This window comes from Epinephelus moara, chromosome 3, assembly GCF_006386435.1.
Source record: "Epinephelus moara isolate mb chromosome 3, YSFRI_EMoa_1.0, whole genome shotgun sequence".
Lineage (NCBI taxonomy): Eukaryota > Metazoa > Chordata > Actinopteri > Perciformes > Serranidae > Epinephelus > Epinephelus moara.
The window spans coordinates 37,707,099-37,726,245 of NC_065508.1; the positions used below are offsets into that span (position 1 = coordinate 37,707,099).

General features: G+C 40.6%; 1 protein-coding gene across 3 annotated transcripts in view; it reads right to left on the reverse strand.

Moving 5' to 3' along the window:
• LOC126384344 (protein turtle homolog B-like) overlaps positions 1–19,147 on the reverse strand; it is a 285,326-nt gene that overhangs the window by 90,009 nt on the left and 176,170 nt on the right. For all 3 annotated transcript variants that reach the window (XM_050035368.1, XM_050035376.1, XM_050035361.1), the window contains exons 6-7: positions 11,827–11,968; positions 1,228–1,373 (exon numbers count right to left, since the gene is read on the reverse strand). In XM_050035368.1, the coding sequence (XP_049891325.1) occupies positions 1,228–1,373; positions 11,827–11,968 (288 nt within the window). The remainder of the gene's footprint in view (positions 1–1,227; positions 1,374–11,826; positions 11,969–19,147) is intronic.

Below are 19,147 nucleotides of genomic sequence, written 5' to 3' on the forward strand. Positions count from 1 at the left end.
TTATCATCATTCAACATGTAGAAAGAACGTGTAATCTATTGAGTCGATTTACATAGATAATTCACAATCATGAACCTAATCTGGATCTTAAACCTGCTAATTGCCAACTAATGTAACTAAATGTGTTATATTTTTAATATTTTGTCATGTTTAGATTACGTGCTTCAAATGCATCTGTGTATTGTGTACATAACAGAGCGCAATACGAGTTAAAATTGTAATTTCCAATAGTGACAGGCAATATTTATGTGCTTTACTAAATTTACACAAGCACTACGAGTGGTCAGGAGCAGGAGTAGATGTTGTTAGTAGCTACGAAAAGATCAGAGCTACTAAAATATTGATGTATGCGGACATGCATGTAAATTTCCATCTGCAAACAGTTTACACACAAATTCCTTCTGCTGACGTTTCATGAATAAGACCCAATGTGTTTAAGGCCATAAGCTGAAGAAAACTGTGTTAAATGTGTTCTAAATCACTATGGTTACCCATTACACAGTGATTAATGTTCATGTATTTCACAATGGCTCTAACAGATTACAGTTAATGTGGTAAAAGACACGAGTTACGTTGTATACACAGTTAGTGACCTTCTACCTGAGTGGATATTAGAGTGTCTAACAGAAAGTTGTGCTGAGGTGAAATAAAGAGCAATTCTTGGTTCAGAGATCATCCCTTCGCCTTATTTTTACACTCAAGAAACCTAAGCCCACCACAATAATTTTTTTATAGGTCAATGAAATTTTAAGAACTTGTTATAAAATGTATAGTCAGTGTTTCTATGTTCATATGACATAAAATTAAATGCTCAAACAACAACAACAACAACAACAACAACAAAACCAACAACAATAACAACAACAAAAAAGTGATGTTAACTGACATACAATTCCTGTCAGACAAGGGCCATGTGACACATTTATTTTGTGTCTGGTGTACTCAAAACTTTTATGTTACTGTATTGTACTAAACTAGAAGTGTGAGTGCAAGCTGTTTCCAAAAAAAGTAAGTTGAGTGAGCATATTGGGGTTTACATGCATTGCCATGTTTCCCTCCTTTGAACCTCCACTATGATTAGCCCTTGGTATTAATAGTACAGAGTTGAGGTGTCCGTGGCTTTGACCCAAACAAACAAAAAGGACAAAGAGAAGACAGGGAGGGACTCGTGAAATAAACCAGGACAGACTTTCAGCTTAGTACGTGTAAAAACAGCAGGACACTCACATTGCACTGTTAGGTAGGCAGAGGCAGTGGGTGGTCGGCCCAGGCTGTTGCTAGGAGCACAGGTGTATTTCCCAGCATCCTCTGGCTTGACTTGGGCAATGATGAGAGATCCGTCGATGAGAATACTGACTCTGCGCTTTAGGTCACTATGAAAATAAAGAGAATAGAAATGTCAATGTCAGGATCTATGTGTGTTTTATCTGACATAATGTCATATGGAACAATATAGAGTAGAGAAAAATAAGACAGAAATTTGGCAAACATCTAAGTCGAGTTTCAATATAAGACTCATAATTTACCAAACGTACAACAAATTGTAACTACTTCCACACTGCAGCTTCAATTTTGTGTAACAAACTTTTCCTAGTACTGACATCTACATCAATCAATCAATCAATCAATCAATCAATCAATCAATCAATTTTATTTATAAAGCCCAATATCACAAATCACAATTTGCCTCACAGGGCTTTACAGTATACGACATCCCTCTGTCCTTTGGACCCTCGCAGCGGATAAGGAAAAAGTCCCCCCAAAAAAACCCTTTAACGGGGGAAAAAAAACAGCAAATCTTTTCAGTCATCAGAGGGCACAAGTCATGATAAGCATTTACCTGAGAATATTTATCAATAGATGCAAAAGCTTTTATTGTTTCCCTTAGGAAAATCTGTCTTAGACATTTGAGAGAACACAGGCAACACGAGCACACGTGCAAACAAACTGTACTTAACATACAGTATCACCCCCAGAGCCATGTACCCAAGAGTATTGCACAGATGCCCTACCTAAAGTAACTGCAAAGAAGTCCTATACACAGTTACTACACAAATGCCCCTCACCACCCCACTCACAAACAAATGCATACTGTCACTGATGTATGATGAAGGCTTCTTCAGTATGATGACGAAGCCTTTGGTCTATTTGAATGGTGCCAGCTTATTTTGGGTTTTTTTGCTCATGTCTCAGAGGATGTGTAGCTCTGACGTTCACATAAATGATGTTCTGCACACCGCTTGATTCATGACTCACAGCAGAATGGCTGGTTGCAGAGGTGCTGTAAGTTACAGGCTACAATGATACCTGGAAAACACTGCCCTTTAGCACAAACTCATTAGAATATACCAGTGTGAGGTTGATGGATATAGTGATAGCAATACCAATGATAACTTTCCCAGAAGCAGAGATTTCAGACTTTGAAAGTCTCTATAAACCACCCAGCTTGTAGACTTTGTGTTGAAACTAAAGAAGGGGATCACAGAGAACTTGGCTCATGCTTGACTTAACGTCACGCACAGTGCCTGCAGATTTTTCAGCAGCACATTCATACGCCAAGAATCCTTTTTTTTCATCTAAGAAGGTGCTATATATATATATATATATATATATATATNGCATGTATCCTGTTGTTACACTTTACGAACTACTGGGTGGTGCGTACAAAACAACATTATTATTATCATTATTTTACTGTTTGATATCAAACAGAGAATAAAGACCGGAGAACCTCAAACCCTCTCTGAATACAAATCTGTTCCCCAGACCCCGCTGAACAGACCCCTCCTGTAAGGGTAGAGCTGATCTACTGCTCCAAAAGGGATGTGACCTGCACAGGCCAGCCACCTCCTGCTGATGACCTAAAACAGGCGAGAACAGAAATTCAGAATTGAATTTAAAATCCTCCAGATGCCTCCTGCTGCTGCCATCATTAGTCATTAGTCATATTTCTACTGTTATTATACACATATGATTATTATCACATATGCATACTGTCAGATATTAATATATACTTTCAAGATATTGTATCACAGTAGCCAGAATTATAATTATAACATTATTACTTTTATTAATTTAAGTTATTACCGTTACCGTCTGTCCTGCATCTCTCTCTGTCTCTCTCTCTCTCTCTCTGTCTCATTGTGTCATACGGATTACTGTTAATTCATTATGTTGATCTGTTCTATACGACATCTATTGCACGTCTGTCCATCCTGGAAGAGGGATCCCTCCTCAGTTGCTCTTCCTGAGGTTTCTAATGTTTTTTTCCCCCGTTAAAGGGTTTTCTGGGGGGAGTTTTTCCTTTCCTTTCCTTTCCTTTCCTTTTTCCTTTCCTTTCCTTTCCTTATCCGCTGCGAGGGTCATAAGGACAGAGGGATGTCGTATGCTGTAAAGCCCTGTGAGGCAAATTGTGATTTGTGATATTGGGCTTTATAAATAAAATTGATTGATTGACTGAACAGAAATCAAGACAGAGAAGGGAAAAGAACTCAAAAAACAACAACAGAAAAACTCTGAAACTCTGCCCTGACCAGCTGTCCAACCTGTCCCACCCCAGCCCGGCCCAGCCCCTCTCTACCCTCTATTCTCGGGCCCAACCAGAGATGCCCTTCAAAAGCATTGTAGCTAGGTTCTCCCTCTCTCTCCTTCCTTCTTCCTGATATTGTCTCCCCCTTTAGCTCTCTCTCCCCTCTGTGTTTTTTTTTCTTTTACATAAGAAACCCAGCCACACCTACACTTACACCTACACGCAAACACACACATACACAAACACACACACACACACACACACACACACACACACACACACACACACAAACCTATGCGCACTACAATAAACTAATTTACGCCCAATATTGTAGGTGGCTTAGAGGTAGAGTGAATGGAAGATCGGAGTTTCGATCTCCAGCTCCTCCACTCCGTATGTTGAAGTATTCTTGGGCAAGATACTGAACCCCAAATTGCTCCCGGTGGCTTCTCCATCAATGTGTGAGTGTTTGTGAATGGTTACTGAGTCGCAGGTGGCACCATGCATGGTAGTGCATGCATGGTAGTGCATGCATGTAGGTGCATGCATGTAGGTGCATGGTGTGAATGGGTGAATGTGACATGTAGTGTGTAAACAGTGCTTTGAGTGGTCGGCAGGCTAGGAAAGTGCTATACAAGTGCAATCCATTTATTTTTACCATTGTGCCTGCTTTTTGGGGCTCTATTGTTTTTTTTGTGCATCATATGTATCTTCTTGTTGATCATTTGCATTGCACAAAAAAAGAGAAAAACAAGAACAGTCCTGAGTAAATGTAAAAAGACGACAAATAAAAAACCAAAAAGGCTAGTTTTCAAAAACCCATGCAGGTAATGGTTTGTAACTGGGTTTGCAACTGTAAACCACTCCACCCATATGGAGCATTAGAGGAAAACCCCAGGAGTACATTACCCACAGTAATGTAGTATTGCCCTTGTATAAAGTTGGGAGGCTTATGAGAGACAGATTAAAAAAAGAAATGAACTAAATCAGTCAGTCAGCAGAAGCTGAGATTTCCTCATAGGGCCCTTGTATGGGTCATGCTCCAAAAAACCCTGGATCCTACATTTCCCATAATGCAATGTGATAGTGTTGTTTGTTAGACTGTGCTTGTTATGCACCACATATTTCAAACTATGCACTACTAGATGGAAAGCAAGCTTTTTTGTAAGGCTGAAACTGAGATAACTCTGGTGACATCACTATTACATCTTATCACACCGACCTGTGTACAAATAGACCATTCAAAACAAATTTACATAAATAACTACAAAGAACATTTTATGATGAATGATGGGACTAGTTTCTGACATGAAAAAAAGAAAAACATTCTGGACCTGTCTAGATCTTGGGTTTCATTTTTTTGTATGGTGGCAAGAATGTGGAGGCTGAATGCCAGAATCAAGAATAACTGTAAAAAAATCTATAAATAATTTAAAACCATCACTGCATGTAACTGAATGAATATTGAAAAACTGAAAAACTCCAGAGTCACAGTGGACATTATATACAGCTGTTTTCATATGCTGAGTAGTTCTCCCCATGATGAGCAATCTGACCTTAATGTGTAAAATACAACATTAAAGGACTAAAGAAAAGGCACAGTATAGTTTATTCAGTACACTAAACCTACCTCTCCCTTTTCTACTTAAGACATACGTTTTTATTTGGAGAGAGTGAGCTGGAATGAGTTTGAAGCCAATACTGAGATTTGGGTGTGCTGACGAGTAACCAGCCACTTGCAGTAGTCAAGGCAACAGATATTTTGCATTTGCTCCCTTTACTCTCTCCACTGTCCATTACAAATCAGACTGTAAGAGTGCAACGGGCAGAGGTGAACTATATGAGTCTTGAGAGAGAAACAAGTGAAAAGAAATGACATCATTCCAGATGGTGACAACACATATGGTAATCACTGTTGTGGTGTCTGTTTCTGCTGATCAATCAATCAATCAATCAATCAATCAATCAATTTTATTTATAAAGCCCAATATCACAAATCACAATTTGCCTCACAGGGCTTTACAGTATAAGACATCCCTCTGTCCTTAGGACCCTCGCAGTGGATAAGGAAAAACTCCCCTCAAAAAACCCTTTAACGGGGGAAAAAACATTAACATTGAAGGTCTTAAAAGCAAAACATCTGAGCAGAGCATGTTTGCAAATTGGTCATGATTGCGGCTTTTCAAAAGGTTCTAGGTGTAAAAAAAATGTACCTTACATTTCAGAGAGCTGATAACAGTGCTGACTGAAACATGAAAGGGAAACACATGTCAGATTTAAGGTTGTTTTTTTTTTTTTTTGGCAGATGCAACCATTTATCAAACTGCATTAAGTCCTTAATCGGTCAGTCATTAAAAAAAATGAAACTGCCAGGCGTAACAGAATCTGCATCACCTGCCCTGTCTGGAGCTGCTGACACTTGAGCAAATCTTGTGTGGAATTATTTATTTTAATACCCCATTCTTTAAAAAACAAAAACTACCAGTCTCTGGCCAACATATAACAAAGTTGTGTAGTATGAGCCATTATTTGGACAGGGAAGCTTGGCAAGCAATGGTTCAGGCTACGAGTGACTTAAGAACTCAGAGCCTGCAGCCATGGGTCAAACTGGGACAAGCCATGCTGATTGCCAGGCTGATCTACTGTCTCTGCAAGCAATCTGAAATACAATTTGGAGGCATTTCTGATTGCCTGAGCCTTGTCTCAGTTCTCTCACAATATGCATGGTAGTGCAGTAATTCACCGGCGCAGGACAATAGTTGGCTGTGTTCACCACCTCCACTCACAGAGACCGATAAGCATTAAGAATGAATTATTCGGCTGGCAAAATATGCATCTGGCGGGTCTCTCCTCCACAGGATATCAGCTGTACCATGTCAGTGAGCAACTAAAACACATCTTGCTATTTTATCTTCCCATTGCCTTTGTTACGGCCACCGCCGCCGTACCTTTGCCTCATAGTTTAACTTTGTGTATAGTTGTGTGTTTCATGCTGAGCAGGCTGTGTGATCCCCTGCATCTGATTGGCTCACGCTGAGGAGGTGTGCCTTCCCTCCACCTGCCATCTCCTGGCCGCGTCTCCTTCGTTTGGATTGGTACGGTACCACATCAGCTCCACCAATCCCCAGGCTGCAGCTGAGGAGCAAGGCTATATAAGCCTCAGCCAGATCATCAATAGGGGTGGCTGTAGAGCAGCTTGCCAGACGTGTCTCCTGAATTATGTAAATGTTAATGTTGCATTACCTTGAATGTTTGAAGTATTTGAGGCACTTGATAGATGGGACTGGGCTAGGGAACATAAGTTTCAATAACTGATTGCACTAACAATACTGATAGGCATTTCTTCTGTTTAGACACACTAGGTTAAGGGGTGCTGTTCTAACTGTGTTATGTTTTAAACCAGTCAAGAGTTAATTAGCGATTTTGTTTCTTGCTTTTGATTTACTTAGTCTCCTTATTAGTACTCTAGTTTTGGTTCTATTTGTTTCTTTAATTTGAGCAGCATCCGTCAGCCCTTTTTCCTTTAGCTTTGCCTCACAATTTCTGTTTGCCAAACCTTGTTTAATAAATAATTTTACTTTTACCAATTACAACTGGTTTATGTTGCTTCCCTTTTCCCACCACGAGCTAGGGGTCGTAACAGCCTTTTAGATAATATGCTTATATGTTGTCTTTTTCCTGGTGTTAATGTTTAACAGTTATTATACCATAAGATCTCATAATTATGAGATCTTATCATCAATCAATCAATTTTATTTATAAAGCCCAATATCACAAATCACAATTTGCCTCACAGGGCTATTATGACATGATTATGAGACAATGTGTCATTTTCTTTTTTAATTCAGTGAATGCAATGCTCTTCTGTACTCTGCAGCCAACAAATCCCTTACTGAATGCTTAATTCACCATCTCTAATAGATAGCCTCCCTCTTTCTGACACTACAGGCATCTGCAAAAAAAGACGACTGGTGTTGTATGCAAACACGCACTAATTCAGCGACACAGTTGTTAATAACACTGACTGACTGAACATGGTGGACTGCCTTAACCTAAATGTTCCAACGTGTGGATACACTTCACCTAACTTAACCAAACAAAGTGCCAAAGGTAATAGTTGTTGGAGAGTACTCACTAAAAAGAGGGGGACAAGTCACATTTTTAAAGTGACATCTTGTCACTGCTAAGTCCAAGCACGAAATGTAATCATTTTGACATCTGGTAATTGCTAATGCATAATGCATTTTTTTGTTGATATTTGTTGAATGATAGATTTAATAATATTAACATTGTGTTCTTTTGTCTTTTGCAGCTGTAGCACTGTGAAGAGCAAACACTGTTTACAGCAAAAGGAAAAGAAGTGAGCACAGGGTAAATGAATGTCACAGAGCAGTGACTAAATCTGTAGTGAAAGCCTGTTAACTAAGAGTAGCTCACTCATAGCTTTAAAAAAAATGGTAAATAAATTAGAAGGATTCAGATTTGATGAGCGGATCCAAAACTTAGATTAAGTAAAATGTAATGAGCATCCACCCTGATGATACTGCAGACCTGAGAAGTGATGAAGCAGCCTCCAGATGAACAGGGTGTAGAGCCAAAGCAGTAGCTTCATTCCAGCCTGTCTTTCTGTCTCTCTGTTCTAGAGATGACAATTTCAGATATCTGGACAAAAATTTCCTCATTTTCCGTAAAGAAAACCCCAGTTCTTTATTTTAATTGATCATATACAGTATAAGTAGGCTACTTCACACCACAAATATTTTCTTAAATATATTTTTGTTGAGGAAGTAAATTCATTACCGTATTAGATTTTCTTGAGCAAATGATCATGTTAAGGCTGTTACTTTAAACATTTTATCTATATATCAGTTCTTGAAAATATCAGTCAATTTTACCGTCATTTCCTTATCTTACAGTTTTCAAAGGGCAGGGAACCTGTTTTTGAAATTAACTTACGCTTTTTTGTCATAACGCAGTGGCATGAAATGGCCACACCAATAAAAAAGAGAAAAGATCCCCTTTTTGTTCAGCTTTATTGCACAGATGCATCAGAGCAGGGTTTTTCCCTGCCTACTGTGTCTCCTTTACAAACAGTGCATTGAAGCAGACGTTGATGTAATATGATGCATTGTGAATGTGCATTAGAAACCTAACGTAACTTCAAGCGTTGGTGGTTGTGGGGCACTTTCTGGGTAAGCAGAATGAACAAGTGCATTGTCTCTGTCCAAACAGCTTCCAAACATCAGCAGTGGAAATGTTATCGCTTGTGGCAACAGTGGGAGATGTGCCTACTAACTGACAAATCTAGAGATTTATCATAAAAAAATAAATAAAAAAATCACATCACAAAGTTTATCTTCTTTAAAATTAATGATTTGGATCTTCAAGAGATGTCTGTCTGTCAGTTTGTCTGTTTAAAAACTCATCATACTGAACTGGCTCAGCATCATGTCAGCTCAATCTTTTTTCTACAGGGCAGAATTTTTTTTACAAAGACCTGCATGTTGTGCAGAAACAAACAGCCTGCATATTATACAAACTCTTATCTTATCCAAAGCCATTTTTGGACATAGAATAGCTAATGTCTCTGGCTTCATCAAGCTGCTAAAGTTACAGCTTTTTGTGATAGATATAGGTGATTATTACCACTTTATTAGAGACAGAGCTACGTGCACAGTATTTGGCACCTGTTGTGTGAGAGGAAGTGGTATCCCTGCTAGGAATCAGAAATGAGTTGAAACGTTTCATGCTCTCTCACAGGCTGCATCACTGATTGATTTGAACTTATTTTGCCACTGAAGCCTTAATAATTGACCAACAATAGGGACACTCTTGCTCTCCTCTCTGTGTTGAATGTCTTTACAAATGTTCTCTTTAATGTCATAGTTTATTAGATGATTCTGCTGCAGGACCACAGACAGACCACAAACACAGGATGTCAAGATGTTAGGTTGGGACTAACTGTTTGTTAAGCTATGTTTTGCTGGAAGGAGAGGGTGCTGGTCCGATTATCATTGTGGTTATACAAAGGTGTTTTTAACCTCCAACCCTGCACCATATAGGGGAAAATGGTTACAGATTAATCTGACATGACGAAGAATCTTATGACGTAAAATCAGACAAGACCTGCATTTAATCTCTCTGTGTAATCGTCACATTGTTAAAAGAACGGACGTAGCTTCCAGGTTTAAAAAGTGAAGCCAATGCCTTTAACCTGCATTCTTTCTAATGGCCCACAGAGGGCGACTCTACTGGTTCATCAATCAATGAGAAAATTAGCCTACTTCTCACTTGCCTCAGTAAACATTTTCCTAATGAGTTTAGAGTCTCAAACACTAGTTTCAAGTTTTCTTTAATGCAGCATGATGTTCATTTTGTAACTTCTAGTCCCATTATGAGTAAAGTAGACGATACTGACAAGTTACTACCACAGCAACGTGACTATCAAGATAGAGGCATAGCCAGGGTTTAGGTTAGCTGGCATATGCTTGTTTTTTGTTGATATTACATGTAGCTGTCAGATGAAGATACCAACGACCAACATGTCCAGTGGAAAATATGTGAAATCAATAAATAAATAGCATATTAAATAGCCTAATATTGTGTGACCCATATGATTTGTTGCCAAGACAACTTAAATATAGTGCCAATATCCATTCCCATGTTTCCTCTGTATTTATTCTGCGACAGAGCACCACAGTGAGTCCATGAATGAAGCAAGTGTCTGTGGTTAGTTCACATTTCTCTGATAACAGCAGGACAGATGGCAGTCCTTTTTCTAAACTGCTGAAGTCAGTTAAACAGGTCAAGTGAAGATACTGTTGGCAGTCTACCAGTCACAAACAGGCACAGCAGTAAACGACAAGCTTATGTGCTGACAGATTCTGTGTCTTTGTGTTTTTTTGCTGAGCTATACCAGAGAATATTTCTGGTTATCAAAGATTGGTGATGCTGTTTTGCTCTACTGTTCTATGTGAAGTTTGCTGGAAGTGATGTATTGTAGGGATTTTATGAGTGATCACTGCTATAAAAAAATGCTTTTTAAAGGCTACATTGTTTGTTAGCAACCGATCAAATGGTAATTTAGGAGGCAATCTGACCTGCACTGATTATACGGTCATATTGACCATGAAATTTTTTTTTTAAATACTGCCGTATCCTAGAGACCCAAGTCCTATCCAGCTCCACCCGCGCTCACCCAAAAATAGTCACTTCTGGCTCCAGAAAAACAAGGTGGCCATGGCCAAAATGCCAAACTCAAGGCTTGAGTCCACAAACCAATGGGTGATGTCATGGTGGATATGTCCACTTTTTTATATAGTCTTTAACCTTGTAAAAATGATTAAGGAAAAATTTATGAAGACAGGGACATTTTTTACATTGAATATCCAGCGTGTTCTCAGTCTAAGCTCATCAAATATCTCCTCTTAATTGGTGATTTCGGTGTTAGACTGATGCCAAAAGCAACCTTTAGCGGTGGTATAATACACTGCTGGGCGGTGTCAGTTTGTAACATGGCCAGACAGAACCTTTCATTGTGTTACGTTACGCTGCTGGTTAGTTTGAAACACTGCCGGTAACGATGTGATATAAAGAGCTGGAAAGCCCCACACAGGATGGGCAGGAGGGGTGGTGTGTAGGTCGCACAAACTCCAGACTTTCATCGCCGAGGCTGGTGTTCGCTTCCTATATGAATGTAGAGCCAAACCATGATGGGGTTTTTCTAAACCTAACCACATGCTTTTTTTAAAAAAAAAAAAGACTGTGTCTAATGCATCTAATGAGCATGAGACATTTCCTGTGAAAATGTAAGTGTATTTAGAAAAGACACAATGCATGAAACAAGCGTAATTTGACACACCTTCCCAGAATGTTAACAACAACGCAAGAGCATAATTAGCGCGTAATGTGTAGATGTGAATGGCACTAACGAAGTGGCGATATGTGACGAATTGGGATGAGAAGGGGTTGGAAAATCATTGTCATGTAAAAAATGACTAGTCTAAATACTTTTACATTGCAAATACTACAGTTTTAAAGCAAGCATTTTTTTCATATTTAGTCAGCTAAATAACTGCAACACCAAAGGGCATATTTTGATCTGCATACTATTTGCCTGATCATTATTGCAAAGGCATGTGTACTTGTTTATTTATTAAAGTGACATCTTTCCTCTCTAGTGAATATCCACCACAGAAACAACATGAAAACACAGGACTGTTGACAGTGGCTGGTGAACAGTACAGAGACAGGTGAAGTGATATGGGGGACAATAATGAAACCGATCATAACTTTACTTCTTGAAGAAGACGTTGTCCTCCTCCCAGAACCAGGTGTAGGTCAGGTTGCGAGGGTAGGCCTCAGCCTGGCAGGTGAAGAAGGCGTCTTGCGAGATGTTTACTGTAATGTTCACTGGTGGTGTTACGATAAAAGGAGGGCCTGGTGGGGAAAAAAAGGCAGAAAATATTCCTGACAAACGCATATTAAGTAGGACATTTTGCCTAGAAATGCATGATGCCAAATGGAATTCGTCAAAAAGGGATTGAAAGAATTCTCATCATAACATCAAATGTAATATTTTGCTAAGCAGGAAATCCATTTTTGCTGGGATAGAACCTAAAATTGGAAAAATAGGAAACAGAGCCGTCACATTGTATTCAAAATTCAAAGTACTATTTAAATGTGGGAGAAAAAAAGGAATATTCAATCTACAATCATAAGTTCAAATTCAATACAATTGGATTTCACAGTTTTGCGGCTGCTAAACCTGCACATATGACACAAGAGACTATGTAATTCACAAAGCACCCACAAAGGGTGTTATGCACCCATAATAGTAGCCACTGAGACTTCAGCCATTGGTTTGTGGACTCACATATTGAAGCTTCGTGTTTTGCATTTTGGCTGTCTCCATCTTGGATTTTTGGAGCAGAAGAGGCCATATTTGGACAAGAGGGTGGAGCTTTAGAAGAGCTAGGGGGGATCTGACTTATAGGGCTCTAGTTTTGCAGACCGGGCGAGGTGGAGGCACAGCGCACCTGCGTTTCGCCAACTGGGTGTGGCCAGGCGGATTTTGCAAGTTTGGCACACGGTGCGCACTGGCGCAGCTACTCCTCTTTCCCACCTCCGTCCCTCCTACCTGCACAAGTCGGAAAGAGGGAGGAGAGAAGGCGTGGAGTGGGTTTTACACACTCACACCAATCAAATGAGCCCCTCTCCTCGCCCTTAAATGCGCCGCGTGAAGGTGTAATGAGAGTTCACTCAATTCGCCATGGCAGAAGAGAGCAGCAGCGTCAGACGGCCAAACTTCTCCCAGGAGGAAACTGATGTTTTGGTCTGGGAGGTCCAAGCTCACAGTGCGAACACGGGCTGATGATGCAAAGGTAGCCTGGGAGGAGGTCACCACAACTGTAAATCAATGTTGCGTTTCTCTCGTACGCGCTCTCTCTTTCTTTCTCGCAGTCTCACTCTGTTTCTTTTCTTTTGACTTTTCTAAGATGGCAGATGCTGAATATATACTCCCTATCTGATACTGTGGCTGTTTGTGGTTGGCTGAGAGGGATGTGAACTTATTAGTTTGCAGCTGTGTTAATCAAATCAGGTTGGGTTTCCATTACGCGCGCCAAAGGTGCCAAACGGTGCCAAACGGTGCCAATCCCCTTTGATCTGACATCAGATGTGACGGGACAGTCGATATAGAGATACATTTTAGGGATGCACCGAATATTCGGTAACCGAATATATTCGGCCGAATATTGCAAAAAAACACAATTGCAAAAAAACACACATTCGGTATTCGGTGGAATAAGTTCAAAGCAAGGCCGAATAATAGCGGCGTGTTTTGATAACGCAATCAAACAGCGTGCCGTGACGGGCTGAGTAAAATGTTGGCAGTGTGGCGATCCGCCCGTCACGGCACTCGACATTTGCGACTGAAAATAGTTTTGAGCGAGCAAAATAGGCTTAAATCATTCAGCACGCTGTGCGAGCAGCCTACAGATTTCAACCACCAGCAGAAACAAAAGGCGAATCCCATCGGTTGTGGGTTGAACGGGGGTCACAGACACAGACAGTAATGTATTCCTGTCAAATACGGCGGCCATCGACTTACCGGTAACAGGAAGTCGGCTCCAATAATATCCTCTTCTTGGCGTCATGACTGCCCAGAAGTACCTGAACAGCCGAGCCAGCCGAACACAGGCCGTACGTGTCGTGTCAGAGGAGAAACGAGCCGTTCACGGCCCACAAACCTCACCGCACTTTAGGGACTGTTCTTTACTTGTCAGGGGCGGAGGGTGGCTGGTTGATTCTTATTTTATTTATTTATTTTATTTTGATCCCCCCTATGTTCATCACTTATTGATGCTGTTTTTNATACTTTCATTGGTATCGTACAGTGGGATCCAATTTTGGTACCGTGACAACACTAATCTGGAGGGGGTTCATCTACAAAAACTAATGAAAAACTAAACAACGATATTCGGTATTCGGCCAAGCGCTTAATATTATTAGGCTTCGGCTTCGAACACAAATTTTCATTTCGGTGCATCCCTAATACTTTTATGTGCTGATTGCAGATAATTGCATTGAATAGTTGTTTTTGGGTATTTATTGCATTGTTAATGTGCCTGATATTCTGGAAACCTGCCTGTGAGGTTTTGATGAGGTGTGTGCACTGCCCGCCGGTCAGCCAAACTTCGGCTTACACCGGCTGCGCTCTGCCTGCGCTGACAGTAGACCTGGTTTCAGCTGGCGAGCTTTTAGCACACCTTCGGCGAAGCCTTTTGGAACGAAACTGTCACTGCGCCAAGTTGGATCTGTCGACACCTCCCCCTGCTGCGCCGCCACACCCATCTCAGTGCGCCTCGGTCTGCCAAACTACCAAACTGAGCGCGCCTCGGGTTGCGCTGCTCGAAACTAGCTCTGCGCGGGGTTTGCCATCCTGCGCCACTCTGCGCTGCGCCGGGAAACTAGATGTCTAACTCGATGTCTAACTCGATGTCTCGCAGACAGCCATGCCCTTAATTATACATAACTTTAAGCCTAATGATAAAATGTAAATGGGTGCGATATATAAAGAGTCATTCCCCTCAAAGGTGTCCTGAATGCTGAAATTAACTGTAGAAACAAAAACACCTTTTTGTACCAGGCTGTAAACATGTTTATTTCTGGTATAAAGATGGGCATTTTAACACTAGTGTCTACGGGTAATGACTAACTTTTGGAGCCAGCCTCAGGAGGCCATTTGAGGAACTGCAGTTTCTGGCACTTCTGCATTGGCTTCATTTTTCAGCCATAGAGGATGCAGCATAGGCGCCCCCCTCACTGCACTGCAAAGCAAATACTGTCTCAGAGCTTCTGTGCTATTGTTACATATTTAAATGAATGTGCATACATGCAATGCAAAAATGGCCATTTTCTGTACAAATCAGAGTCCTGCACTGGGTCGGGTACCCGCGGGTGGTTTTTAAAAAAACATTTTTTCCCGGGTTTGGATCTGGGTGGAAAAAATAACATGCGGGTCGGATTGCGGGTTTTAGATAAACACATCAGTCATTAGTTCGGTAAACTACAGATAACTATCTTGGTCATTATTTACTCTCTGAGGATCGCCTCCGCTATTTCGCAACGGTCATTGGTTCAGCTGTTTACACGCGTTTCACCATCTAATAACACAATTTGTGATTGGACGACAGAATCAACATGGCTGCCACCGTCTAACAAGCGCCGCTTCCAAAACAGTAAATAATTATTTAGGTATTTGAGAAATAAGTGGATAAAACGTACAACTATCACTTTATAATGTTTCTGAAGTGTTTCCCTGATGGATTACTTCTCTCCTCGATGGATTCTAAAAACACGTGACGGCTCGTAACTGCTGAACGTCGCTCTGGACAGAAAGTAAGTCTATTATTACACATGTAAAGTTCCTTTACATAGATTAAAAGTTTAAAAGCATTAAACGTAACAAACGAGTGCTTTTACACTCGTATGGGAGAAGAACACAGAGGGTTGATGATGGAGCTGAAGTCAGGTTTTTATTGTGAGAGCTGCTTCATTCAGGTCGTTGTTTACTTACTGGCACCTTAACTGTGGCGATATGCTGTTCAATATTCAGCCAATATGACCCAAAATGATTACTTTAAATCCGGGTTACGGGTCGGGCTGCGGGTCGTGTTTCAACGGGTTGGACCGGGTTGCGGTACTAATTGGCCTGATGCGGTTCGGGTTTGTACGTTGCCGGGTCGGGGCGGGGAGGATCTTGAAAACTGGACCCGTGCAGGACTCTGGTACAAATCAGCCTCATTGCAAAAAATGTACAAAGAGCAGCAATAATAGCCACATGCAAATCATTAGTGTCTTCAGAGAGTTGGTGGAAACTGAAGCACTTTTTAGAGGCTGTTCTCGAAGTGGCCCTCTGCCCATTACTGGCCTGAAATTTTGAGGAATGCCTCTGCACCTGGCTGGTCAGGACCTGTAGCTTGCTTTCTGTTCTGCCTCCTGTGCTCTTGGCACAAAGTACAGGTGGGGGAAATGCATCACAGTGCAGATGTGGACAATTTGGCATCGAGTCACAAATGTCAATAATCAGTTATCTAAATGTTTGTAAATAATGTGATGTTGATGGAATGAAGAGGCAGACTTCAAACCTTGAGGACAGTGCAGCACTTGGACAGTCTACAGCGCAGAGAAGCTAGAGTTAACCTGTTATTCATCTTCACAAAAGGCAGCTGTGGCAAGCATGTTTTAATTTAATGTCTAAACTAGAAAAGCACTCAGAGAGTGCAGACCTCCGCCAAGTAGGTGATATTCCCTCCCCCTCTGCATCAGATTTTGCAGCCTGCATCACAATTAGGTTATTTGCATCACTATTATTTAGGTTATATATGCCTTCACCATGGAGACACTGTGGTGTATTTATTTCGTTTTTATTTTGTACCAGGAGACACTGTGGTGTATTTATTTCGTTTTTATTTTGTACCAACACAGAAAATATGTTTTTTTGTATTTTTCACTTTCTTTTTTCCAACACAGAACATTAATTTCAACTTTAGAATTTTTTTCCAACACAGAACATTAATTTCAACTTTAGAATTACAACAATATTTAGCAAGACATGCTTTCCGGCCACCAGATGGCGCTATTTTCACCGTCTTAATTGCTGCTGAGGCTGTCAGACCATAGACTTTATTTATTAATTTATCCACTTTGCTTCAACTGATCACCACCAAAATTTTATCATCTGTTCCTTGTCCCATTATCCACCTTTCCTGAAAATTTCAATAACTTTTGGAGTTATTTTGCAGACAACAAACAGACAAACAGACCAACGCCGGCGAAAACATAACCTCCTTGGCGGAGGTAATAATTAGATTTGCAAGGTGGACCTGAAGTATAATGTGTATAAATACCAGAGTTTCTCACACATTCTGGAGCTTGACTGTTCATTAGGAGAGGAGCACTGTTGGGATACATATACCATTTGCTTTATGTGTCGCACCACAATATTGCAGTACAGAGCATACTTCGAGTCTGCTTACAGACGGAGACGCAGAACATGAGGCGCAGTGAAAACGAAACCTAACCATTAATTGAGCTGGGTTTAAAAGTTTGCTTTCAGTCACAAACAGCTGCTCCTCTCATCCATCAATCTGATCTGATCAGCTCTGATCACTTCGGATCAGCTGATCAATTATCCAGCCTGTGACTCAAAACTCCACAAATTGCTGCTGCTGAGGAAGAAAAATAATTCATGAGGAGCTCAATCTGTGCTGCATTCACAGACCCGCAAATAACTCCAAATTTGGTTGGGTGAAACAGACGGATACACAACAACACACAAGCAAGAAAAACAAACAAAAAAAGAAACAGAGTTAGTGACCCCCAAACCACCACCACTGCCATTTTGACTTATATACAGACCTGAAACAGGAAGACAGACCTGAACAAGAACAAGATCAACACTAAATGAAAAGTAAATGTATCTGTTTATGTCATCTGAGGTCTATGTTATGTTTTAAAAATAGCAATAGCAAGTAGTCACACACTGAGAGAAATAAGTCAAATCAGATAGAGGTTGCAAGTGATGTACAATTCCTCATGCCGCAATCCATTCTTTGTAAATTTCCTCCTCAGTGTGTAAGTGCACCATATCAACAGTTTGTTCTTAAACACAGAACATACAGGACATATATTGAGCATGGGTCATGTGGCAGATTTATGGCCATGTACACATACTGTGAAGACAAATAGGGATTAACGTCGATGCATCGACTCTAAATTCTGTTAAGTGTCATGGCAGACCCCATAGCTATGTCATATACTTATGTTGCACTCATGTCAAGGATTATGAGAATTTATTGAGTGATCCTTGCTGTGTCAGATGGATCATTCCCCTTACACGCATGAATCTATTTATACCACGACACTTGATTTGCAGTTATTTCCTAGCTGTGACCAAAACTACATCATCCATAGCCACTGAAGCTAAAATCAGCCTATTCTACCTTTATCTATTTTCAGCTACTTACCACTACTATGTGGTTGGATTTATATGAGAGTACCACTTAACACTTTAGTATGTGAGTGTATTTGGCAATACCACCCAAAATAGGATATACTACACATAAGTACTGCTTAGGAGGACTGAACCACTGTGTGTGAAAGATTAGATTCGAACATGTCAGTTCTCCAGGCATTGCATGCATGACAAGACAAAGACTTAAAAGTGTGGATTTAATTCTTTTGAACTGAAGATCAAAATGTATACATAACAGGAAAAGTGGCATAAACTTAAAAGTCAAATTAGGTAGAGGATTTAGACAAATATGTGTAAAGACAAAAGAAGGGTTAGGAGATGGACAGGTCGATGGTCCAAGAAAATCTCAGAGACTCTGCTGGAGTGAGAGCAGGTATCAGTGGACCGAGTGCCAAAAAGATCTTTCTCTGAGCTCCTACACTAGCTGGAAGAGTACAAAGAGGCACCCAAGGGATAAAATAAGAGTGATGAGAAGACTGATGAAATGAAGAAATAGCTGAGGTCCTCAGGTAGGTTAGCAGTTAAATCTAGTTGCTCCAGGAGCAGCTGAAGATGCAGCCAGTGGAGAAAAGACCAGGGAGTGAAAGCAAGAGAACAACTGACATTCAGGAACTGCTGAATGTTCTGTAAGTGCTTTTTTCAGTTTTATTATCATTTTTTCAATAAGATTGATAGAGTGAAAAACATGGAATGTGCACTCTTAAAGTGACACATTTGGCCTCATTCAAGAAAAATGTTTTTACTCTTGTCTTAAACCGCTCATATTTGTGTCTGAGTCTTATTTTTCTTAGTTCTACATTCCTGGTCACCTACTCTTTTCTGCATGCCCAATCACCCAGGTCCCAGTCAGTAATTGTCCATTCACCCTGATTTTCCCGCACCTCAGCTCTAATAATGCCTACCTCATAAGAGCAACTCAGTTCACCTATTACTCACTTACTGCAAAGATAAATGAGGCTAAGGACGGCTACAGGAGGAAGCTGGAGAGGAAACTCCAGCAGAATAACATGAGGAAGGTCTGGAGTGGTATGAGGACCATCACCGGTTACAGACCAACTAGCAGTGGAGCTGATGGTAGT